Source organism: Hippoglossus stenolepis, chromosome 18 (genome assembly GCF_022539355.2).
Source record: "Hippoglossus stenolepis isolate QCI-W04-F060 chromosome 18, HSTE1.2, whole genome shotgun sequence".
NCBI lineage: Eukaryota > Metazoa > Chordata > Actinopteri > Pleuronectiformes > Pleuronectidae > Hippoglossus > Hippoglossus stenolepis.
In genome coordinates this window covers 1,984,226-2,010,250 of record NC_061500.1, presented here as the reverse complement: position 1 = coordinate 2,010,250, position 26,025 = coordinate 1,984,226, and the positions used below count along the sequence as shown (strand labels likewise).

Genomic DNA, 26,025 nt, shown 5'->3' with positions numbered 1-26,025 from the left:
GTTGAGATAAACTCGGTGACATTGAACAGTGCTGCGATTAAATATGAGTAGAATTCACCCACGCATCATAGTGGATATATAATTGTTTTATTAAGCTGAACAAAACCTTTAAGACAATAGTTACCAAACCTTCATGAATGTAGGATTTCTTTTTCAGCTATTAAACTGCAAACAACATGTTATATCATTATACAGTTTGTTTCTAGTCAATATTCTGCTGTAGTATGTGAATAACATTTAGATAATGCACCTTATTAATTTGCAATAGCTAAGTTGTTAGCAAACAGTTGCCTACTTGCACATCCATCTTGGATGAAGCGACATTAGCACATCTGGCCACCTAATGAATGAAAGTCCAATACTCACTCTCTTTTAGCTCTGTGTTTCTGGTCTTTAGGGTAAAATCTGCCTCTTCAGCATTAGAGTACTCTTTAATCTACCTATTATTCCAATGTGGGTTCTAGAGGGTGTCTTCTGGCTGGAAACATCTGCTGCAGCCATAAAAGCAGCAGTTAGAATCAATTAGTGAAGATGTTGTTGGCTGAACAGAGAAAGAAATAAGCTGAAAATCACCAAAAAGTTCCATAAAGACAATTTAGCCCTGGTAATGTATTGTTTTCACATTTCTATATGTGGTATGGTGTTATAAAGCATTGATTTTTAAGATGAATCCCAAATTATAAACCTACTGGTTGATTAAATATTGGTATAAATGAACCTATATTAATATATATAAATCCATTTCTCCTCCACCACCTCTCACATATGAGCAGACATTTTGAAACAGTAATATCCTCGACAGTTTGGTCCCGTGCTTCTATTCATTGTAAGGACGAGTGTGTGTCGTGTTGCATCAGCTGACCGAGCTGCCGGTTCACCCTCAGGGGATCATGACTGACACTGATCACGCTACAGACATTGCTGACGACAGATCAATAAGCTCCGGTCCTCCCCCTCGTCTCACCCCCGACCTCACACCCCCGCAGGGCTTCATTAAAACCACCACAGTTCGATGCTAAATGTGAGAGGGAGGAGAAATAAGAAACCTGCAATGAAGTGACAAATACACGAAACCTTACGTGAACAGTTTTCTGGATCCAGACCATTTTAAAGCTGTTTTATATTTGCATTTTCCTTTTTGGTTTTAAATTATTAATCCCTCCCAGCGAGAAAGTATTTATTTAATGAAATACATCTGAAAAGTCTGGTTTGTTTTAACGTACAGTTTGAATATAACCATAAATACACTGTGACATGTTGTTTACCACGATGCATTGCGGTGGTTTCCCACACACCAGCATGGAGCAGCATTAGCTCCTTCATTTGCAAACTGTGATTTATGTAAAATGGGGAAGTGAATGTTTTAACAGCCGCTGCTTAAAGGACAAAACGACTTCAGCTGCTTTATTGCACTTTCTACACCACGGAGCAGTTTATCTCCAGGGAGCGTTAGAGGAGACGACACGATTTTACCTAAATCAAAGGGTTTATCTTTTCGGCCACTTTTAGGACGTCTTAAATTCAGTTTGTTTGTTGAAGTCAGTTTCTATAGAAGTCTATATGAAAGTGACTCTACTTCTCACTTTATAACGTCAGTAAACATTTTCCTCAGGAGTTTTTGTCTCAATCTCTAGTTTCAAGTCTTCTCCAATACAGCTGATGTTCATTTAGTAAATTATGATCCATTTAGACCATAATGCTCTGTACTGGGGGCGTGGATACTGTGTGATGGACAGCTAACACCGTCCAATGGGTGTAGGTGGATGTGCCGTGTCCTCGAGCTCTCAGTCAGGCTCCACCCCCAGCGCCTCCAAGATGGCGCTGAACAAATTGTGGCTTCAGAACGCCAGCCCACAAACCACTGGGTTTACTCGTGGTTTGCTTCAGCATCATCAACATGCCTCTACTGAGTGGATCTTAATATCTAGTACGTTAGCATGTGCAAAAGGAAAATCAAGGAATATTAAATTTCAATTAGCATAGAGCTAGTGTGAAATGCTAACAAATAAGTCGTAAGCGGCCGTGAAGCCCTGACATCACCTCAGGGTTTGTCTTCGATCCAAAGTCCTCAGAAAATCAATGTAATCTCTCACTAATCATTTCATCGCTTCGTTGTGCTCCGGGGGTTTTACAACAATCCATGTTCCAGGATAAATGAATATCTGTGGCGGCGCTCGCCGTGAGACGCCGAAGACTTAGTGACTTTAACAAAATCAAACAGTGGTTTATTTGTCCGTGCACGAAAAACTACAGTTCCCCGTGAAAATGTTCCAGCGGAGCAGCGGTGGAGTGAAGTCATTGTAACTTGGGCTCATTATGTCCAGTTGTGTCCTCGTGTGTTGTCTCTCCAACATTTCTTCATAATCTGTGGCTGTGTGATCACAATCCTACACATTCTGTCCTGTTTTAGTTGAGTAATAATAATAATCACGTTAAAAAGCGTTTTACCACGAGGACAACTAAAACAGGCAACACCCAAAATAAGACAATTTCATTTAAAAAATCTAATACAGCAAATGATATGGTACGAAATCTAAGATCTAAGATCTATGGCCACTTAACTCGCACTTGGTCTCGTTCTATTAAGCTGGTGATGTAACGCTAGGAGAGATATGAGACTTATGAGACCAGTGATTTTAACCAAATAATGATATTTATCTTTTTTATTGTCCCTATGACACCTTAGAGTAAAGCCGCAGTATGATTCCCTGGCTGTGATTCTAGTGAATGGTTTTTACTGTCGATGGAGCCAAGTCAAAGTTATGAACAACGGCAAAAATTAACTTTAATGTGATTTAACTTTTATGTGCCGGAGCGTCTACAGCTGCTCTTTCAAGTCTCTATTACTGCTGCTATTTATACAAACCTGAGTTTTAGCTGCTGATTGAATATAAGTATATATACACAGTATATGTCCTGTAGCTCAGAGGTCAGTGTTCCTCTGGGTCTCACTGTACCGCCTCAGATACACTGAGGTCATTGTGAGGAGATCAGAGCTGCTGCTTGATCACTGTCCACGTTGCCAGAAAGCCCAGTGTTCTACGTGCTTCCTCTCAGCTGAGTGAGTTAGAGTCTCATGATCGCCGCTCTAAATATACCACATTTAGCCATGAGGCAAACAGACGACAGCATCTCACTGGATAATTTGAGAATTTCACATGGAAGCAACATTCCTCTTATTTATAGAAGCCGTCAACACCTTTTGGTTTTGAGGCTGACGGCCTCGCAGAGCCGCTGGTGTGGCCGCTGACTGGTGGTCTTCACCTAAACAGCTAAAGACTATGAGTCATCGACATCCATGTTTACTTAGAAGCAGCTTTTATCCTTTTAATTGTTACGTCTTCTTGTGCGTTGGTCGCCGGCAGCTGTTGATCAGCCGCGGATGAACGTACGACCCTGTGTGGTCGATACGAGCAGAACGGGGGGAATCAAACCCCCCATGTTCCTCCTGTGGGGTTTCCCAAGGTGACATATGTATCAACAAGTTTAAAAACACTGCTGTTCCCATTTTAGTTTGAAAACCTCGGCTGCGTTTTAGTCTGGATGAGCAGATTTTTTTAAATTATGACATAGACACAACCTCTTATTGGTCACGACGTAGCCTTCACTGATTCGTCAGGCTCTTGTCACATGACCCCCCCGTCATGAAGAAAACAATCAGCCTCAGCTGCCAGTGAAGAACATGACATGGAGAATCAGTTACGAGTGTTACTGACCCTGTTGTCTTTGCTAACTGCTGCTGTTCAGTTAAACTCTGTATTTTACAAAGATGCATTGTTTACATGTGGAGGAGACGAGCTGTCGTTAAAGCGACTGAGTCGTCATGAGGTGTGTTTTTACGTGTTAGTGTGAAACTGAGTTCACAGAAAGTTCACAAGAAATCCACCAGTGCAGCTGCAACTGTCACTAAACTGTGATCATCACCTCGAGAGTCATGTGGAGACAAAGACTCTTTGTTTTCAATTTAAATTCTCATGTTTCTTTCAATAATTATTGCTAAATTACAGCATTTCTAACTTTTCATTAAAAGTTGTGGAGTAAAACGTATAAAATGTTGTCAGGCAAAGTAACATTAAATGTAAATTGTACCGAAGAACTTAAAGAATAATGTGTTTTGGTATTTTTTCCAACACTGGATTTTTGTCATGTGATTTAACTTTTACAACAAAGACAAATTAAGTTTCTGTTGTGAATAATGGAATCGTTTATATGCTGCTACATTTTTTATAAGCTGTATTTCTGCACTGCACACACACACACACACACACACACACACACACACACACACACACACCACACACACACACACACACACACACACACACACACACACACACACACACACACACACACACCCTGTGTCTCTACATCAGCCTGTTAAACTTCAGACAGTTTCTTCTTCTTCTTCTTCATCACACTCGTTGCTCCTGGAGTCCGACACTGTGACTTTCTGTGTGTTAACCTTCATCTCTGTGTGTTTTCCCGCAGGTTGATATCGTGGTCATCACTATGACTGATGGGGATTATGACTACCTGATAAAACTCCTTGCCCTGGGGGACTCCGGCGTGGGGAAGACCACCTTCTTGTACCGATACACAGACAACAAGTTCAACCCCAAGTTCATCACCACAGTCGGCATCGACTTCAGGGAAAAGAGAGTGGTGAGTTCTCATCGGTGTAAAACATATAAGCTTCATCTCACCTGGTTGCCACAGTTACCGTGGTCCAGGACCTTTTTTGGTCTTAATTTTTTTTAAAGAACCAGCAGTGAGTCAGGTTAGATCTGCTGCAGTAAGACAAGGTGAGGCAGGTTTATTTCTAAAGCACGTTTCATACACGGAAGTAGATTCACGGTGCTGAGCAGGGACATTAAACAACAACACAGAGACTAAATTAAAAGAAAACCATTAAAATCTTATTTTAAACACATTTCAATCCAATTAAAGGAGAATTAAAAACAGTAGAATTAAATAGTTTAGAAGTTTAAATAGGTAAAAGAAATACAAAGGATAGAAAGAGATAGAACTCGGACTCTGTCTCAGTGTCCATCAAAACTAAATAAATGAAAAACCAGCCCGGTTGACTCAGGTTGGATTAAAGACCCGAGACGCAGCGACACACTTCACCTGCTGCCTGATTCTGGATGAAATACCTCGAAAACAAGCTGTGACCTTAACACGCACACAAAGGGGACGTGAGGTGTAATGATCGATCCTATGAGTCATCCAGAGCTGTTAAAGCTGTGTTTTCTCAGATGTGTGAAGGCAGTGCGGCACCGAGGTGACTAAACCAAGCCCGACTCGCTCTCTGGCTCAGATTCACACATATCACACAGGAGGATCTGAATATATTCTTTCCCGATAAGATTCCAGCAACAAACTTAAGTGTTTCCTCCAGGTTTCAGTGACAGAATCCGTCCTGAGAGTAAAATCCCCTCAAGACAGGTTGTCAAAGACAAGTACTCCTTTGTTTCTCTGCAGTGAAAAGAAATAAATCATAGCTGCTCTAAGACCTGCACTGAAATCAGGACATAAATGTCTGAGTCAGTGTCTCTGGACATTTTCCTGATCTTTTCCTGCAGCCTCCTAATAAAATGTCAGAGTGAGTCCATGTGAGAATGAAGCAGGACAATGTCTTGACTTTATTCTGGACGTTGCTCCCCGTGAGCCTATTTAATTGAGTTGTGTCGTGCTGAGATACTTGTGATATCTTTTCCTCCCTATTAGAGTAAACTAAATACTAGAAAGAACTCTGAATGTATAGGTTTATATGCAAAGTGTAAAGATTTTACAAGCATCATCATCACAGATTATCATGTTGTTGTGTCTGTGTCCTCAGGTGTACACGGCGTCCAACCCCAATGGGACGAACACAGGGAAGACCTTCAAGGTTCACCTCCAGCTCTGGGACACGGCGGGACAGGAGAGGTGGGCGGCTCCACACAGCGGGACCGGGACTTATCAGATAGATAACGACTTGGTCTTTGTATTAATTTATCGATATCTCACCCATGATATCTTGGACTGAAAGTTTTAGTTAGAAATAACAGAACAGCATGATTGTGTGTGTCTGTGTGAGTGTGAGTGTGTGAGTGTGTGTGTGTGTGTGGTCTTAAACTGGAATCGACCTTTATCTGTTTCTAAAGGCCCGATGACTCACCACAGGATGATGTGGCATTAGTTGAATAATTCTAATTTCATTTCTTCAGCGAGTCCAACGTTCTTCGAGCTGCGTTTGAATCTCACTGCTGGAAACGACGCAGACGAGACTCAGAGGAAAACAGAAACGTTTTGGGAGGAAAAACATTTAAAGATGCTTCGATATTAGAGGAGATGTAGAGATTGATAATTATTTGTGGGTTCGTCATTAAGAGCAACGTCTTCCTCTTACATGTAAATCACCTAAACATTGAAGCATCCCTACAGCGCTGCCCAGTGGTCATTAGAGGAACTACACCTTGTCCTAACCTCTCACATGATATATTGATGCTGCCCGATGAGCTTTTGTGTTTTCTATTGGTTCTTAACCCGGTTTATTCCTGTTCCAGGTTCCGCAGCCTGACGACGGCGTTCTTCAGAGACGCCATGGGGTTCCTGCTGATGTTCGACCTCACCAGCCAGCAGAGTTTCCTCAACGTCCGAAACTGGATGAGTACGTTTGTGTTTTAAAGAGTTCCCTTGTCACACCTGTCAGACATTTAGGTCAGTTTTATATTGATTTATCTCATTCGTTTCCAGGTCAGTTACAGGCCAACGCCTACTGTGAGAACCCAGATATCGTGCTGGTGGGGAACAAGGCCGACCTCGCCGACCAGCGGGAGGTTCAGGAGAAACAGGCCAAAGAGCTGGCCGACAAATACGGGTACGTTTTGGTTTTCATGCACATTATTTTGCACGTGCATTTGTATATACTGTGAAGCTGTTGTCATACAGACACACAAACGCACAATAGAGTACACTGAGATATAACGCAACATTACAGACACAGCGCATGGCGGCAGTTTTTAAACAAATGACTTCCTGGTTCGAGGTAAAACTGTTTCCTGGTTCCTCTCCAGAGCTCAGTCTCATGTTGCCTGGCAACAGAACTCAGTTCAGGGACGTATGTACACTATAAACATTAGAAACTTATTAACCTGTTATTAACCTCAGATTACACATTTTAAAATTGTCTTATTTACACATTTATAAATCTATGTAGTTCAAACATTTTTTAAATGTGTTGAAAGAAGAAAACCAAATAATTATTGGCCTTTGCCACCAGTTTTCATTTTAATATATTTGTTGTTTGTCAAGTAGTTATAATAATTCAATTAAATTTATAATTTATCAAAACCTTAAGTATTGTCAGACTTTGCCATTTATCATGATATGAAATGGAGAAAAATGAGAAAAATTATCTCCAGGCACTTTACATAGAAAGGTTGAGAACTTACTGTGTAAAGTCCAATCTAATACATTGAATCATTACTATTTTTTCTATTATTACTTGAGTTTTTACTCTGAAACCCAGATACATATTCTGCAAGTTCCTCCAAAGTTACTTTAAACTTTCTCTTCAACCCGTGAACTTTGGTTAATAATCCTTGTTCCTGGTTTTGCACTGTTATGATCCCTTTGAATAAAATACCTTGTGTTCTTGACCCTCCCAGGATCCCGTACTTTGAGACGAGCGCGGCCACGGGGGCGGAGGTGGACAAGGCGGTGATCACGCTGCTGGACCTGGTCATGAAGAGGATGGAGCAGTGCGTCGACAAACCGCCCGCCGAGCCCGCCAACGGTAACGGGGCCACGAAGCTCAGCGAGGCAGCGCCCAACGAGAAGAAATGTGCGTGTTAGGTCAAGAGGCGTTCGAGGAAACGACCTGTCGGCGCTCGTCCATCGTCCTCGTCACGTTCCCTCCATCGTTTACTTTCCTCCGTCATGTTTGATTGCATGTTTCTTTGTCGTCTCTCTAAAACTAACCTTTAACCTTCTTCTTCTTCTTCTTCTTCTCTTGCTCTGTGAACTGTCGTCTCTCTGACAACAAAGCAACCCGACGCTGGGATGAAATTAAAACCGTCTAATCACTGTCACACACATAATGTGCCTCGTTTGAAACAAGCAGCCGGAGAACTGAGCTCTGTACGTTCCCACCTTCACGGTTCACAGGTGGTTTGAACGATTCAAATGAGTTCAAACGGTCAAAACTTTAGTTTTTCCACTTGAATCTGGTTCATAGAGAGTTTCCTCTGGGACCAGGCTGAACACCTGAGTGACCGATTCTTAGTTTTTCCCCATTCGCACTGTGTTCGATGCTGTACCCGTATTTCCAGAAATAAGCTGAAGTGTGTCTCTTAGCTTCTATAGATACGTTTAGGCTAAAATAGCTAATCCACAATTAGCTGTCCAGATTATATTTATCTGATATTCACGTGACACAGAGACAAAGCAGAGGGAAGCTTTTGTAACCAAAGAAGTTTAGTTACAAAAGTTTACCTAACAAAACTTGAGTAAACACGACACACACTCCTTTGCTGTTTTTGTTGAACTGACAGACGATTCTTTAGAAATAGTTTTTATTCATGTTTCTACATGTTGACGTAGCTAATTCTCCATTAGACGTCCATGATGTGTTGTGGCTGAAAACAGATTTGCAGGTTGTTGAAACTTATATTTTTGGATGGATATAGGTACAGCATGGTTCATGTGGAGTTCTGGGAAAAACCCTGCGTCGTATTTTATCAACAGAGCATCACCGGCCAGGATTCACGTATTGTTCCGAGCGGATCTACTGCCTTGGCTCTTAAAGCGTTATTCCTCTGTGGAGCGACAGAATTCAGCCATCTTGTTTTCTCTGTGGCTCCATCGTCACCAGACCTACGAACATTTAACTGAAAACAAACCTGCAGCACAGTCTGAACGATTTAACGTTACTTTACAGACAGGAAAACATTTGAGGTAATTATAGCTTCAGAGATAAAAGTTAAATAACAGTTAGATAATCATATATAATAAAATAAACTTCAGATCCTCAGAGCAGCTGAACTTTCACCTCTTTTTCACGGATAATCACACAAAGTGAAATTAGGCTTTAAGGCCCCACACATGACCAATGTTTTTAGAATATGACAAAACATAGAATATTAATTCAGTTGTCATATTTCACACTTTGTTCTTTTTCGTCGTCTTTTTCACGTCCATCGAGAGCAAATTATCTCAACTGAAGCCGTCACGTTATCCCCAAAAATACAAATTTGTTAACAAGACATGTCTTAAAGAACTTTTTTTTGGGCTCAACACTTGAAGTTCTAACTTTTCGTCGTCGTATTTTGTCGTGCGGCTCCATCTTGTTTCTTGTTTTGTTGAACAACGAACCGTTTAACAGTCGGTGTGTAGAAACTTCTTGACGCCTGAGCTCAGTGGAAATCGTTCGTCTTTAAGTAGCTAAATAGATGAAAATTTACAGAATTTAAATGTCAAAAAATCCGCTTTGGTTCCGAGATGATTTCTTTTGTTTCAAGTGCGACTCGACGATTTTCCTCACGTCAAGTGAAACCTTGATCTGCCTTACTTCATGAACAATCTTGAGCCAAGTTGAGTCGCACCGGAAACAACGGAAATCTTCTGTTCTCATTGTTGCTTTTCCACCTTTTTCGTTCTTTAACTTGTCGTCGTCTCACAGCTGGAAAACACTCAAATCACTGCTGGTTGGTTTTTTCCACGTGAAAAACCAGAATCTGCCAAACGGGTGAACGCTAACGTTTATAGTGTTTGGTTAATTAACGGCACGGTCGTCACTTCATCGTTACGTATGTTTAATCTGTGCCAAACGAAAACGGGAAACGCCACAGAGGAGAAATTAGTTTTTGACGAACCTCGTTCTGCTTTTCACTCCGAGTAAAAAATCTGCCTTTCGGTTAAAACGTCTGTTTTTCCGTGTATTGTTTTTTATTTTTTATTTTAAAGCCAAACAGAGTCATTTTGCCAACAGCCGATCTCGGTGCCATACACAACACTAATAAGTTTATACGTGTTCAGACAGTGTCTCAGTCTCCACCAGTCATTTAGCAGCATTATAACAATAATGTTCTCAGAAATGATCGTGTCTCTGTGGGTTTGTTGTACAGTTTCATAATTTATGTTATCATGATGTACAGGTTATGTTTTTTTTTCTATAGTCTATGCATTTCTAAACATTTAACAGAGCACGTTTTGTTTTGCCTCAGTTTTCATTCACTAAGTAATTTGAGTTTATTTAAGACCTGGAACGTTGTTAAAGCTACAAAACAATTGGTCTGAAGGTTCCACTTTCCTCACCGGTTGATAACGGTCGGCGGTTCGATGCCGGGCAGGTGGAGTACAGCCAGATTCTATTTTCAGAAAACATCTGCCCCCTGCTGGCGTGATGAGACTGAACCAGACAGTTTTAAAAAAAATGATAAAACCAAGACGATGAGCTGCAGGAGGTTAAAGCTGCGAGTTCACTCTGAGTGTAACCTTTAAAAATACAAACTCCATCCGTCATTCATAGAAAAATACTTTAAATAGGTTTTAAAAGTGTCAATTTCATTTTATTTCATTTTCACGTTTGTAAATTGTTGAAAAAATCTTCTTTTCTTTGTAAAATGAACAGTTAATAAGGAGGAAATGAAATTAGTTGCCTTTAATGTCATGTAGCCTAACGTGAGCACGATGACTGACAACCCATTAAAGGTAATAAAACATGTGTCGGCAAGAAACCGTTTACGCAACAGCTCAGATCGAATCAAGCAACTCGGCACAAACAACTCGAGCATCGACAGAATCTCTGAATTGATCGGCTTTGATTTTCACATTTAAAAAACGTCACAGTTCAAATTCTCCAAATGAAAAAGCTTTTCCAAACCGACGCCTTTTCGATCGTGACAATCGTCTGAACCAAGTCGTCAGCTTCTATCTGATGCGTCTGATGCTCGTCACCTTTATTTAAATCACGTTGTCTCTTCTGCAGCATCGAGTGTCTTTCACGTTTTTTCTCGAAGCGTCTCGTTCATCAACCTCATTTTTGAATTCACTTGGAAAGTTTACACAGTCTGAAGAGTCATGTCGTGCCTGTTAGTAACTGATCCTCTGTTACGTCTGTGAGCTACTGAATATTTTAATGCGTTATTGATTATAGATTACAAACCAGAGGAGAGCAGAAGTCCGGATGTTGTTTCTGTGCCCGATATATCAAGACAACTAATTAATCCAAGTACCTCTAAGAGCTTTTATTTTTGGAAATTCTCTGTGTGTGAATTCTCTCTGATGCCTGCGGTTTGTACACGTTTGTTCCGTTGTCACCGTGCGTATTGATGCCTGTGTGTGTTTGTTGGGTTTGTTGCACCGTCAGCATGTTCGACACCATGAGAAAGGAATGACCTGTGATGTGTTTCGTGTTTCTGATGTCTGAGCTGCAAATAAATCTCTGTGGTTGTTTTTACCCTTTGGGTTGTTTTTTTTCTCCACGATGAAGTGATTTGATGTGATGCGGATGGAGGCCACCATGTTGGGGGGGGGGATTAAAATAGAAGCGTTTTCATTTTCACAAGCTGCAGTATCACAGCAACGCAAACAAACACTGTACTGAGCATTTAACTCTTTAGAAAACATAGAATTAATCATGAAATGTTCATTGTTCATATTCAAGGGATCATATCTTTAGTCAAAGACACTTGTGAGTGACTCAAATTCCAAACTTCTTAGATTTAACGTGGTGATAACGTCTAGATGAGTAAAAGCAAAACTGTGAGAAAAACATTTTACGCTGAAACACTTTCGACGAGATACCGGTTACCTGTTTCCTCTGGTTTCCACGGCAACGGCATTGTGAGATTTGACAGCTGATTAAAGACGAATTCGTACGATAACAACTTTTGAATCTGACGTGTTTGTTATTCACTTCAACACTTGACTGTTTGTGTCGGATCACAACCAGTTCAACACTAGATTCTAATAATACTCTGTGAAATATTCAATATTTTCCTAGAGAACACGCTGGAAATTCCTTTCAAGTACAAGTGATGAGAAGTTGAAGAAATTCCCTTTTTTGAGGTCACTTTGACTTTAACCTGTTATCATCAAAATAAAATCTGGTTATTCTTTAGTCCAAGTGAATGTTTGTGCCAAATGTGAATGAATTCCCCTGACGCCTTCTGGAGATATCGTGTTCACAAAGCAAAGAATAATCTTTGTGAGGTCACAGTGATCTTTAACTTTGACCTATGATCACCAAAATCTAATCAGGTCATCCCTGAGTCTAAGTGAATGCTTGTGCCAAATTTGATAGGATTCCCCTTAGGCGTTTGGGTGATATCACGTTCACAAGGCAAAACATTGGCTTGGTGAGGTCACAGTGACCTTGATCTTTGACCTTTTGGCTACGTAAATAGAATGACGTCATCCCTACGTGTGAAAGGATTCCCTCAAAGTGTTTTCCGAGGCATAAAAAAAACCACCCGATACACAGAATTCACAGTGGAGAAGATTTATTAGCATTTTGTTTAGGAAACTTCTCACCACAAGAGACAGTGTGAAACAAACATAAATACCCGAGAACAGTAGAACCTGTAGAGCGTGAAGTGTAGTTACAAAAATAAGTCCGTGTATTTCATCTCTTTTTACATATCTGTCGACGCTGCCAATTTCATTCAAGGAAAAAAAAAAAAAATACTTTGTGAAGTAATTAAATTCCCGACAGTTAAAACATTAAAATCTCTGTGATTCCAAAAGAAACACATACGTCGTCACGTGTAAACATGAGAATCCAAAGAGAATCTGAATATTAGCTCTATGTCTCTAACATGATAGAAAAGATAGAAGGGAACATGCAGAGGACTGTAAAAACATCCACAATCTAAATCTGAGAAATAAAACCAGTGAATAAAACTGATGACCCAGTGCTGTTCGTTTCTGTCTGTGACACTTACAGGTTTTTATTAACAAACATCTTTGTAGCTGGACATTTATTTCGCGTTTGAGACGGACAATATCTCAGCTGTTGCACTAAAAACTGCATTTTACTTAAAAATACTTGTAAATATATTATAAAGCTCAGATTTGTGTCTCATCTGTGAAGCGTGACGTGAGATTTTCTTCACCGACGTTACAAATCTTGTTGCGACGGAGTTTCATTGAAACATTAACAAACCCCCCGAAAAAACCTGAAACTGAACTTTGAAATCATCTCATTCTCTAAAACTAATTTTTTCCGCGGCAAGCGACAGCAAATACAGAAAATCCAGGGATCTGCATCATCTCATAAAAACTACACAAAACAAATATTCAATATAAATAATCTAGATCTATCGGTGTGAATCTAAAACAACGACCCAGTTGTTCCATGTTGTGTTTTTTTTTACCCTGTAAAATAATATATATTTAAATACTGCAGAAGATGTTGAACTAAACTCTAACGTGAAAAAACCCTCATTATGAGACAACTGTCAGCAACGATATCGAAAATATGAAATAAGAAAAATGCAGCAGAATTTTCTAGAGAGCAATGATTCATCTGTTCGATAGAAATCAGCTGATGTGAGAAGTTAACAGACAAGTCTGTGTCTGTGCTGTTTGTCCATGTGTAAACTTTGACTTTAAAACTAGAAACTTTTAAATAAAAAATGTATTTAACAATATTTTAATTCAGTTCAATTCAATTAGTTTTTGCTGTTTTCTTTGTGTTTCTAGTTATTAAATAGAAAACTTTATGGTTAAACTAAAATCTCAAACTTCAATTACATTTCTTTGTCATGAGGTTTCGATAAAAACATCTTTATAATAATTTTATCTTTAGAACGATCAGATCATGATTCTGAGGAGAAGAGACGACTTTCATTTGACTTCGTGGTTGAAAGTTAAATCGAGTTTCAGTGAAGCCGTGAATCCACCAGTCGAGTTTTTAATGTGGATCAAATGTGTTCCTCCTGTCGCCAGGAGGGGGCGATGGATAATTAAGATCCTTCATTTCCGAATAAATTCTTTGGATGTAATTTGATACTGATAATTTAAAAAATCCTGATTAGGAATATAGAAATTAGGAAACATCATAAATTGATGTATTATAAATGTAATGTACGTGTTGAGACACAGCAGAACTTTCAGGGGGAAAATCAACTCGTAGAAACTTGAATGTTTCCTCTATTCAAACTAACATTAGAACCAAAACACCAGAATGATTTCCAAGGGAAATATGAGGAAATGACAGGTTGAATTATAAAAACTAAAATGTGAGTTAACACCATCAGATTTCAGCACATAAGAGCAAACAAATGGAAAAAATCCAGGTGGAATTTTGAGACTTTTTAGAACAAAGCTGAGATTGTATTTTTTCATTTGGACGACTGGTGGTGGCAGGTTTTTAAAAAACGCCTCCTAACTTCACTGTCAGTGTGAAGACGACGTAGTTTATCTGCTTTAAAACAGTAACATATATATATAAATATACAGATGAGTTCGGTGCTGAGTGAATGTTCGGGGGGTTCAGACTTTGGTGAAGTTTTCTGTCTGCTGCTGCGGCGGCGGCGGCGGCGGCAGCTCGTCGTCTTCGTCGTCCACGCTCAGGTCCAACCTCAGGTTGTCCAGAGTCTGACGGATGTTCAGAGTCTCTTTACGTCTGAGAGAGACACAGACACATGAGGTTTGGTTAACATAAGATACAATGGTCCTTTATTTGCACTATTACAGCAGCAAGAGTCAAAATAGGCATCAGTGAGTAATAAGTACCATGAAATACTCAAGTGTAAGGATAATAATACTAATACTACACTTCTACAGTGTGAGAATATGCACAGGAAATGGATTGTACATGAACCGTTGCACAGACAGATGAATATTCCACAGTCAAAAGAGTTAAAGTTTCATAATGCTGCATTTTTACGTGAACCACAAACCACTGAATCCTCAAACTTTGAATACGTGTGTGTTGAGTAGAGAGAGAGAACGTACTTCATCTGCAGGTGCTGGTCGAGCAGCTGCCTCTGCAGCCGGCCGCTCGTCTCCCTCTCCTCGCCCAGCTCTCTCTGGGTGTGGCGGTACTGCGCCTCCTTCCTGCTCGCCTCCTCCTCCGACTCGTTCAGCTGACGCTTCAGGGAACGGATCCTCTGGTTCATCTGGACGGTCACAGATCCACGGTTAGTTTGGACAAAGCATAAAAAAACCTCCCTGCTCATCAACGCTTCATTCTAGCTTTCGTGCGGGAGCCAGTTTGGTCTGTATGAGTTTCACCGCACGGCACGAATCTTAAAAACATTTCAAACAATTCTAAAAATTGAATAGAAACGAGGGAAAACGTCAAACAGAAATGTCCTAAAAGAAGCTTTAAAGACCCTTTCTCACATTTTCTATACATATCTAAAAACACAGATAATAATGTCGGCAAAGAGGAGAATGTCCTTAAAAAAAAAAGTATCTGTGTGATTGTGTGTGTGTGTGTGTGGTTGTGTGTGATTGTGTGTGATTGTGTGTGATTGTGTGTGTGTGTGTGTCTCACCAGGTCTTTCTGCTCATTAGCTATCCTGTGCTCCTCCTCCATCTGATCACTCAGCTCGTTGGTTCTTCGCTCCATTTTACTGATGGTGTTTGTCATAACAGCTTTGTTCCTGCATCAAAACACACAAACACTACACGTTATACACACACACTACACGTTATACACAAACACTACACATCTACTGTTAGGATTATTATTAATATTATATAAAACCAGTTCCAGCTTCCTGTTTGTTCCTGTTTCCTTTCAAATCTTCACACAACCCAGCTCCAGTGAATATCAAAGATTTACTAACTCCCCCGGGAACCATCCTACTCTAAATAACATAATAAATAAAATCCTCATGTTATGGTGGTTTATGGTCTGTGAGCAGCAGGAGCATGTGACCGACCTCTCCTCGGTCCTCAGCAGGTTCTCCAGCTCTTTGGCTCGACTCTCCGCTCGGGAGACGACGTCCTCCTGAACCCTGGAGCTCTGCAGCTCGTCCACCTCCAGACGCAGCTCACGCAGCTGCACACGGAGAGAGAGTCAAGTTACAGACGAGTACGAGCTGAAGAAGAAGTGTTGAATCAACAATAATATAATACAACACACACACACACACACACACACTGTACCTGTCTCTCCATGACGACCTTCTCAGTGTCCAGTTGGTCGTTCAGATCTTTCTCCTGAATCACCTTCAGCTGCAGCTGCTCCGTCTTGATCAGAAACAACAAATGAGTCAACGACCAACACAGATATGAATATGATTTAACCTGAGCTGTCGAGTCTGGTCACCTGCTCGATGGCCCTCTTGTGTTTGGCCGCCCATCTCTGCTCACTGTCGTGCAGCTCCTCCAGGTCGCTCTCCAGGTCGATCATCTTCTCCTGAAGGAAAACAGAAATCAGAGTCATCATTCAAACTAATACTGAGCTGAGGTTTAACTCAGGTTATTTAGAACTGGGCCAGATTGGGTTTCTTCAGAAAAGTGACATGATGAACATTTGGGCCTGTGTATTAGATGTTTGTAACCATGTACATGTGGAGTAAGAAGCACTTTGTACCTGAGCCTGTTTGAGTTGTTTGGCCAGGTCGTCTCTGGCCTGCTGGGTCCCCTGCAGCTCCATGTGGAGGTCGTCCACCGACCTCTCCGCCTGTTTGCACTGCAGCTGGATCCGCTCCCTCAGCTGGATCTCCTCCTCCAGGTTTTGCTCCTTATCGATCAGCTTCCCAGACACCTGCACAGGCAGAAACACACATCTTACAGCTGCTGTCACACCTAAGATGTCAGGCTGAGGCTGATGGGAGTGGGCCGTACCTCCCCCTGCAGTCGGCCGACGAGGTTCTGCAGTCGCAGCAGCTCCTGGTCCTTCTCCAGCAGAGACTCCTCCAGCTCGTCCACCCGCATGTGGGCGTCGTCACGCAGCTTCTGGTGCAGGTTCACCTCGGCTGAGGCCTGCGACGACACCTGCAGGGCTTCGTTCAGCTGCAAGCACACGGGACACGTGTTGTATGTACGAGCAGACACATGCATGTTCTCATGTGAGCGCTGCATCCAGGAGCATATGTGCTGACGTTTGCAATAATAATTTTATGTTTTCTAAGAAATTAACAGTCATTTAACAAAACTTAAATAATTTTCTACTTTGCATCAGTCTCTTTATTCAAATCAACACTGTGCAACTTTTACTGGGCAACAGCGCCCCCTGCAGCCACATGTGGGGATTAGGAAAAACAAACCAACATGGAGACAAGAAAGGAAAACACAGAACTTTAAATATGAGGTGAGGCAGTTTTATGAATTCGCCTGTACCTCCGTCTCCAGCCTGAGGAGGTCGCTGTTGAGCTCAGACGTCCTCTTGTCTTTCGTGTCCTTGACGACCTCCAGCTCCTCCAGTTTTCTCTCGGCCAACCACAGCTTCTCCCCCAGGGTCTTAGCGTGCAGCGTCTGCTTCTCCAGGTTCTCCTGAACATACAACACACACGTATGACACACACACGTGTAAACACGGCTCACAGTTCTGCTTCTTAACACAACGAGACTGAAACTCTACCTCAGAGTCCTGGATCTTGTTTTTGAGCGACTGCTGGAGGAAGTTGAAGGCGTACTCCTGCGTGTTGGCCTCCACCATCATGTCCCGCGCCTGCCGCACCTCGATCTGCACACGACAACAGTTCATCAGCCACGTGTCGCACAGCATCACAGCTCCAGTGTCACTTCATCACCTCCCTACCTCCATCGCTCTGTATTTCTCTCCTATCGACTGGCTCTCTCTCTCCATCTCTATCATCTGCTCCCTCATCCTCTTCATCTCATTGGTCAGCTGAGCGTTGGCGCGCAGCAGATCCTCGTTGTTCACCATGAAGCCGCGCATCTCGAACCTGAAGCGGAGGAACAGGCCTCGTTAATAAAATGAAATCAGAGCCAGGGTAAAGAAAAAAGTTTGAGGTGAAGTCAGACCCCAAGTTTTAAGAAAGCAAATTTATAAGAAAGACAGACCTGATCTGATTTCTCTCCTTTTCCATCTCGACACTCTCGGCCTCCAGGAACTGGTTACGCTGGAGAGAGAACACACACAGACACAGACACAGACACACAAAATCACAGACACACACACACACAGACAGATACAGAGACAAAGTTGAACAAAGTGTTACTTCACCAGAACGACAACAACTGACAAAATGGGTTTTAAAATCACAAAACCTCTAAAAGCTGCAGATCCATCAAACATTGATATTCATGCTCATTAAACGTGGTTTGACCATCGGACTCGTGTGGTGATTCTAACAGACGAGAACGTGAACCAGTGAATCTCACCCTCTGACAGGCGTCCAGCTGTTTGGTCAGTTCCTCGATGAAGTCTTTCTTGTTGGGCGCTCCCAGCGTGTTGGAGCGGAGGCTGTAGTGTTGGCCGGGCATCACCTGAGGCTGCAGAATAAAAACACATCATATAGAGCGGACGTGGGCGGCAGAGCGTGTGGTATCCGCGCAGAACACGTGTCACTGAACGCACCGCGTGGTTGTGGTTGTGGTTGACCTCGGCCCGTCTCTTCACCAGCGTGTCGTAGGCGGAGAATCGAGTCCGTTGCGGGGGGAAGTTGGATGAAGGGATCCCGACCGGGCTGGTGCTGCGACTGTTGAAGCCGTACAGGTTCATCTCGGAGGTGGCAGGAGACAGGCCGCTGGGAGCCTGGGGAGGGGGGGGGAAATCATCATGAAATCATCCAGAGCATCCAGAGCAAATTCATCCTATTTATCAGATTTTATTTCTATATAAGATGTGGTGATAAGGACTTGGATGTTTTGTGTCTAAAGCAAAACATGTGTTAAAGTATATAAGTGATTATTGTGTATGAAGTGTTTAGATCGTTTCCTCTGGAGGAAGTTTAAACCTTTTTAAACGTCTGTGGGCTTCAATTATTTGTTCAAATTAAAACATTTACTGGTAAATGTCTATTTACTGGAGCTGCTAACTTCTCAAACTCATGAAGAACTTGTGACAACTGGTTCCAACTGTTTGAGCCACTGATTTAATCTTTAGTAAAGTGTTTTTTAAGCTGTAAAACTAATACAGGGCAGTAGAAATACAACATTTGCCTCAGACATGTAGTGAAGAAGAAATATAAATATTCTTTTTGTGCTTCTGATAATAAGAATCTGAATCCAACCTTGAACTCGGACATGCGATACATGGGGTTGTAATCCATGGAGGCCGTCGTGGTGTACGGACTGTTGAACACTCGGGGGGGGCTGTCAACAACACCCAGCTGTAAACAAACAAACAAACAACAACACGTTAGACCTACGATCATGAAGGAAAAAGACAAAAGCAAACGATTTGCCTAAAGTCATTTTGCATAAATGTTCAGATGCAGGAAACAGTGAAGTGAAGCTCTTTATAAAATAAGTTGACTTTATTGTGCTGATTATAATAAAACATTTAAACAACAGCATCGTGATATTATTAATGTTATTCATGCTAATTACAAATGATTATGTGGTAAATCAGAAGATTTATAGTTTATTTATAATTAGATTTGATTTGATTTGATAGGAGATTAAAGTTTCTCAACTCCAATTTAATTCATCAGATCGTTCACTGTTGGTTTTGAGGCCTTGAGAACGAAAAGGAATCTGGATTCAGTTTAACTGAGCTGAAGAAGCTGAGGAACTCTGGTTCGATCGAATCGAGTGAGAACAGACGAGCAGCGAGGAACCTTCAGTTTGAGTTTTATCCATTCGGGGGTGTCATTTAAAAACTGAAAAGAAAAACGGATGCTACATGATTATTGGGATTATGACATTATATGTATATATCATAAACTAGGATTATTTAGATCTGCTGAACGTATGGCAGCTGAAAGATTTGTTTCTGTGTGTTGAACTTGATTTTCTGCTTCATGATGAAAACCGTTGTGGATTAAATCTGTTATAATTAGATTAACACAAAACCTTCATGAAACCACATAGAACTTCAGTTATAATCAAAGTTTGTGATAAAATTAAATACACTGCAAAACTAATTGGGTTTTATTGAGTCATAAAACACTTTTATGTTTGAATAATAATAATGTTATTTTTGTTGTGTATGGACAATGTCAGCAGTGTTTTGTCCAGAAGATGGCACTGTTTAATAACTGGTGCTGTCTCTAATCTCCCTCTCACACACACACACACACACAGACACACACACATGGTCCCATGGTCTCGTCTCACCCACCCTGTCGGACATAGTGTCCCCCTCCCGTGAGGCGAGGGACTCCAGGGACCCCCGGAAGTAGTTGGGCCCCAGCCGGGAGCCCTCCCACCGGGACATCCTGGGGCCGTTCTCCTCGGTCGACCTGCCGCCCCCCGGAGCGTCGGCCTCCCTGCTGCTCAACCCGTTCGTCCTCAGCTCGTTGTTGAGGGACAGCTGATATTTGGGGTTGTGGCTGGCCGGCCGAGGACTGGGCGTGGTGGGCTCGTCCTCCAGCTGCTTGTTCGAATCGAATTCAGACTCCTGGAGAAGAAGCACAGAGAGTTAGTGTCGAGCTCTAAAAGATGCAGAATTCCAAAATGTCGCGATCACATCATGCAGTGAAGAAATCACCGGAGTTGGTTGTTTTTATTTGAGACAGAAGCTGCAACGCGTGAAGCTCATTCACAGGAAAGAATCAGGAGTGAAAGCGAGATCTGTGAGGCCATTTTGATTAGTACGAGTAAAGAGCTGCTGCGTCGTGCTGTGGTTATACTGGTTCCAGTCGGCATGCGGATTGAGCGCTGGGCAGTAATCATGCGAGCAGGTGCGTTGAGGATTCATGCTGTCGTGTCGTCCTCACGCACAGAAGATGCGAGATTTGCGTTTCATGCAAAGACGTCAAAGCAGTCTGGGTTTTTTTTGATTATTTTCTCTTACCGATCCCATTCCAGAGTCCGCCAGCGAGTCTCTACCGGATTCTACGGTTTGTGTTTTGGTGGTTGCTTGCGAGTCAGTTTTCTCAGCGCTGCCTCCTACTGGACAATCAGTTCTGGCAGTGACCTGGTTAGTGGTGGTCCCGCTGGACGGAGCATCGTTCTGACGGGTTTCTCTGAGCGGAGGACTCACGGTGATGCTGGGAATTGGACTCTCCTCTGTCGGTAGGGACGGAGCGAATGTGGACAGCGTAGACTTGAACGTTTCCTCAGACTTCAGACCTTCTCCGACTCCAAAAGCGAGAGAACCAGTCGGAGAGACGGGATCCGAACTGGAGAATCTACCGATCAGGTCTTTGACGCTCCCGGCTCGGCGCAGGTTTGAGCTACGGGACGAGCCTGCAGGCGGTTTCTTATGATTAGTTGATGAAGATGACTCGGCCGTTTGCTGAAAGAGGTGAACACACAGAGCAGACCCAGAAGAAGAGAAGAAGAGGAGAGTATGAGCAGCAGCGGATCCAGGTTAGAAGTTCATACACAGATGCTGATATATATATATAAATATATATATATATATATATATATATAAACACAGGGAGAAGAGATGAGAAGAGTAAAGTTTAGTCAGTTAAAGAGTTAAATTATTTTAGTTGTTTCTTTCTGGTAAGTTTGGTTTTAATTTGACGAGATGAAAACGAGGTGAAACATCTCGCGACCGGTCGATCACACGTTTCGATTCTCTGGCTCCAAATGACGTCATCAGCACAAGATGGCCGCCTTCGTATCGGGGATCGTTTGGCTTCATTTTGCAGAAGGAACTGGAGACAAGTCGTCCATCTTTATGTTTTATCATTTTAAAACGAGGAAACCGTTATTTTACACGTAGTAAATCAGCTCCTGTAGCTACAGAAGCACTTTAACTCGAACTATTAATTATTCCTAGAAAGCAGCACATTAATAGTTTAAATCTAGACTCAAACTGTGTGTGTGTGTGTGTGTGTGTGTGTGTGTGTGTGTGTGTATGTGTGTGTGTGTGTGTGTGTGTGTGTGTGTGTGTGTGTGTTGTTCGCATCCTGACATAAATCCCCCTTGAGTTACTGCAACATCTGCTCACTCATCTGAAAAAATAAAACCACCACCCTCCCCCCCCCGAACGACAGCATCCCACTTTCTCACACACAAATACAGAGGACGACAGACAGAGGGACAGACAGACAGAGGGACAGAGGGACAGAGGGACAGACAAAGACAGACAGACTCCAAAATGAAAATACTCTAACCCTCGAAGAGGAAAAGCACAATAAATGGCAGCGTTTCTCTTTTCTTTGCCAAAAAGCCACTTGAATAAATCCAGCTTTAATTAACCGTCCTAACAAGAAGGCCGATGCCACTTACAGGAATGAAGTGGCGAGCGTCCAGGGGGGTTTAACTTTCAGGGCTCGAGGGTCCAAAAGCACCGAGTGGCCTTAATCCAGGGCCTCGCCTGGACGGCGTCTCCCGGGGACGCTGAGCCGAGGCCGGGAGAGAAGCCGGCGGCCTGGGACGGCGGCGAGGGACGGAAGGTGTCTGGGCTCGTGGCGAATCAGCAGAGGTTTAAAATGTCGACCGGCCGGCGTGGAATCAGCAAAACGGAAGATTGATTTTGTGGGCGTGTTCAGTTTGGACCCTCGAAGGTTGTGAAACGAAGATGTGGAGGAAATTGTCTCAGCTGTCAATCATGACGTCTCAGTCCCATTTTTATATCATCAAATAACTCATTAAAACCAAACTCATCAGAAACAAGAACCTAAAATGACAGAAACCCTTTATTTTATAATGTATTTAGATTGTTTTTAGTTTGTTCCATGTTCCATCTGCTAACATGGAGGAGGCGGGGTTTATGACCTATACTGCAGCCGGCCACCAGGGGGCGATCATTACACTGGCTTCACTTTGTTTACAGTCTATGTCACCACGATTCACACACACACACACACACACACACACACACACACACACACACACACACACAATGGTCGTCGCTCCCTGTGGCCTCACTACAGTACAGACATATGGCGTGGAGCCGTTCACCATCTGACCCAGATATACGACAGCAAAGCACCCTGGGAAATACAGTGACTGTGTCGCTGCTGCTCGGAGCAGAAGAGCTCGGGGGTTTTTATTCCACAGTAAAAGTTGGGTTTAAATATTTAAAAAACCAAACAGTTTACTTTTATTCTGTAGTACGGCTCAACCCCTTAAATCCTACATTTCCCACAATGCAATTGCACCCATTGGACGACACTAGCTGTCAATCAGAAGATATCACAGCCCTGATACATACGGTGCTTATTCTCTATTTTGACGGGAAAGTAAAACATATTTTAATCTGTTCTCACCGATTAGAATCATTCTCGAGTAAAAGGATTTTCCCGCCTGAGAAAAAGGACCCTGACAAAAAATGTGTTTGAACTAAATCACCTTAATGTGAAACAGTGAAATGTTTGTGACGTAAACAAGCAGATGCACGTTGATCCCCGTCTGAAGCTAAACTGTCTGAACCGTCAGAGAACAACAGAGGAAATAACCAATTAGCTGCATCAGTCGTGTGTCCGTCGCTCGCAGAGAGCAAAACGTTCAGGCTGCGTTTGTCCGGAGGCGAATCTGCTCTGCAATATGTTCCCGTGTTGTTGTTGTTGTTCGTGCCCCGTGGCTTTAAACGACTGAGATTAAACTACGGACCGCCGCCCTGTCCCGCCGCCCTGTCCCCGCCGCCCTGTCCCCGCCGCCCTGTCCCCGCCGCCCTGTCCCCGCCACCCCGTCCCGCCGCCCCACGCTGCCCCGCCCCCAAGGCCGGGCAGCTCTAACTCTTCACAGATAATTATCCTCTTAACAAGAATATTTATTACAGATCAGGCTGAAACTAATCTTTTCATTATTTAATGTGGGAAATATCTAAAATGACCAGTGGGTTTATTTCAGCGGGGTAAGCCGGTCAAATATTAAATATGAGAAAATCTATTAGTGATACGTTAAATACAGGAATTAAAAACAGCTTATTAAGTTCCCACATATGAAAATCTCTAAATGTGACTTTTAATACTGTGAATATTCAACAGTAGATTTTTTTCTTCCTGCATCTGTCACATCGAACCAAATTAAATATTATAAAAATTAAATTCACCAGAGTTTCTCATCCCAACCTGATGTTTGCAAAACATATTTTTCCAGAACTACTTTCCCAGGAGCATCAAGTGTTTCCAGCCCAGATGTTCTCAGCTGATGAGAATCACACCTGAGTCCATCGCTCAGGTTCCAGAGGTTTTAGAGTTTTTATCACGTTTACGTGTTTTTGATATTTATTATCGTTCATCCAGCTGCTTCTCTAAAAAAATCCTTAAACCATTTCTACACATTTATAATCTTTACTTTACTAAATGCGAGTGTAGATTTTATATATTTTATCATATTTATAACTTTATTTTAAAAGTTGTTTCTATTAACAGTTGCTTTGGTTTGCATTTGTCTCTAAATCTTAACTAATTTAAAATGTATTTTCATCTTCCTATTCAGCCTGTAAAGCACTTTGATTTGTTTGAAAGGTTTTATATAAATAAAGTTATTTTTATACGTAACAATTTAAGTTTACATTTACATTCTTGCTTTTTGGTTTATTATTTATTTCCACACTGCAGATCTACGTCTCGTACCTGAACTCGGTGTTTGTGCTTTTTTACAAAATGCGACGATGTTTCATCTTAATTAATTCATTAATATTAATTGGTGTAAATATTTGGATGGTGTCACATTCAGACAATTAATCAATCTGTGTCGGATCAGTGAATCTACAAAAAACCTCTTAATTAAAAATCTAAATCTATTAAATTCAGATCTAATCAGAACGATGCGTGATTACACAAATCCAGGCTGTTTTCTGACGGATTAACCCCAAATAATCTGATGAGAACGTTACTGAGCCGCTCCGAGGACTCAGGGTCTGAATGTCGAGGGTTTGAATCCCGCTCCTCACCCCCCCCGAGACCAAACACACTAAACAGAAACATCACAAAGTCGTTCAGTCTCTTGTTTGATGAACATTATTTCGGGGATCAGGGTTAAAAAGTGCTTTAAGTCTGTCAGCTGTAAAATCCACTTTTACACAACTTGACCTATTTCCTCTTAAATCCACTTCACAGGCGACGTCAGGACTTTGAGTCGACGACGAGGTGACAGGTGCATATTTCACGTTTCTGCAGATTACATTAAATGCACGTTAATGACTCATTTAGTAACATTTAGTAACGCGTTTCAGGAAGAGTGATCACTTCTAACACGTGATTTTACAGAACTAACACTTTGAGGTGCAGACGTCTCCTGGTTGAATCAGGACAGTTCACAACCAGTCAAACCAGTCAAACCAGTGATGAGCATTGGGCTTCACTTCAATAAGCTCCGAAATAAACCTGCAAATAAACTGAAGCCTGTTATTTCCAGTAAATAATGTAAATAATGTTAAAATCCTTTTGGGTTTATCTGGTTGAAGGAGACGTTTGTTTGTTGAAAACGAGTCGAGAAACATTTACAGTAGATTTGGTTCAGTCAGTTAAAGCCTGAATGTTACAGATGGACAGAAAACATCTGGATTCCAGTGGACGAGCGACGTTTTCTCCTGTTTATTCTTAATTATCCACTGAAACCGATGGAGAATGAATTCACCCGCAGCAGCTGTTCAACCCAAACGCTGGATTTCCTGTCGCAGTTTCACTTTAAGCTCTTAATGAAGAATCTGTTTTATTTATTCTTTAATGATTGTTGGGTGATAGTCTTGACGCCGGCGTTGTGTCTGTGAGCGGAGACGCAGCGTGTTGGCAGCCGGTCGCTCTGCTGCTGTGTTTCAGCTTCACGAGTTAAACCGCGCTGACACTTTGACAGGTTTCCTGTTATAATAAGACTCAAACCAGGTTCCTTCCCTCGATGTTTCCTGTCACAACTGTGTCAGTTTATTATGGGTGGTTTTTTCTTTTTTGGAAAAGATGGTAGAAGAGGGAGAGCGAGAGACTGTGTGTGTGTGTGTGTGTGTGTGTGTGTGTGTGTGTGTGTGTGTGTGTTCAGTGTGTGTGTGTGACAGACAGAGCCAGACGAGCAGGCAGATGTTTCCTCTGTCTCTACTCCGACTGT

At 42.0% G+C, this 26,025-nt stretch overlaps 2 protein-coding genes across 3 annotated transcripts in view; one reads left to right on the top strand and one right to left on the bottom strand.

Annotated features, from left to right (window-relative positions):
• The window catches only part of rab27b (RAB27B, member RAS oncogene family), a 34,942-nt gene extending 23,499 nt beyond the window's left edge, over positions 1-11,443 (top strand). For both annotated transcript variants that reach the window (XM_035141544.2, XM_035141545.2), the window contains exons 2-6: positions 4,489-4,662; positions 5,840-5,928; positions 6,549-6,652; positions 6,739-6,862; positions 7,653-11,443. In XM_035141544.2, the coding sequence (XP_034997435.1) occupies positions 4,510-4,662; positions 5,840-5,928; positions 6,549-6,652; positions 6,739-6,862; positions 7,653-7,839 (657 nt within the window). In that variant the 5' untranslated portion in view covers positions 4,489-4,509 and the 3' untranslated portion in view covers positions 7,840-11,443. The remainder of the gene's footprint in view (positions 1-4,488; positions 4,663-5,839; positions 5,929-6,548; positions 6,653-6,738; positions 6,863-7,652) is intronic.
• A 1,028-nt stretch (positions 11,444-12,471) lies between these two features.
• Positions 12,472-26,025, bottom strand: part of LOC118126050 (cingulin) — a 35,262-nt gene continuing 21,708 nt past the window's right edge. The window contains exons 7-23 of the mRNA XM_035185208.2: positions 20,873-21,316; positions 20,198-20,476; positions 19,146-19,244; positions 18,491-18,667; positions 18,295-18,405; positions 17,974-18,032; positions 17,708-17,855; positions 17,528-17,632; positions 17,287-17,439; positions 16,792-16,959; positions 16,538-16,711; positions 16,271-16,360; positions 16,108-16,191; positions 15,882-16,000; positions 15,491-15,599; positions 14,947-15,110; positions 12,472-14,614 (exon numbers count right to left, since the gene is read on the bottom strand). Coding sequence (XP_035041099.2) covers positions 14,482-14,614; positions 14,947-15,110; positions 15,491-15,599; positions 15,882-16,000; positions 16,108-16,191; positions 16,271-16,360; positions 16,538-16,711; positions 16,792-16,959; positions 17,287-17,439; positions 17,528-17,632; positions 17,708-17,855; positions 17,974-18,032; positions 18,295-18,405; positions 18,491-18,667; positions 19,146-19,244; positions 20,198-20,476; positions 20,873-21,316 — 2,616 coding nt within the window. The 3' untranslated portion in view covers positions 12,472-14,481. The remainder of the gene's footprint in view (positions 14,615-14,946; positions 15,111-15,490; positions 15,600-15,881; positions 16,001-16,107; positions 16,192-16,270; positions 16,361-16,537; positions 16,712-16,791; positions 16,960-17,286; positions 17,440-17,527; positions 17,633-17,707; positions 17,856-17,973; positions 18,033-18,294; positions 18,406-18,490; positions 18,668-19,145; positions 19,245-20,197; positions 20,477-20,872; positions 21,317-26,025) is intronic.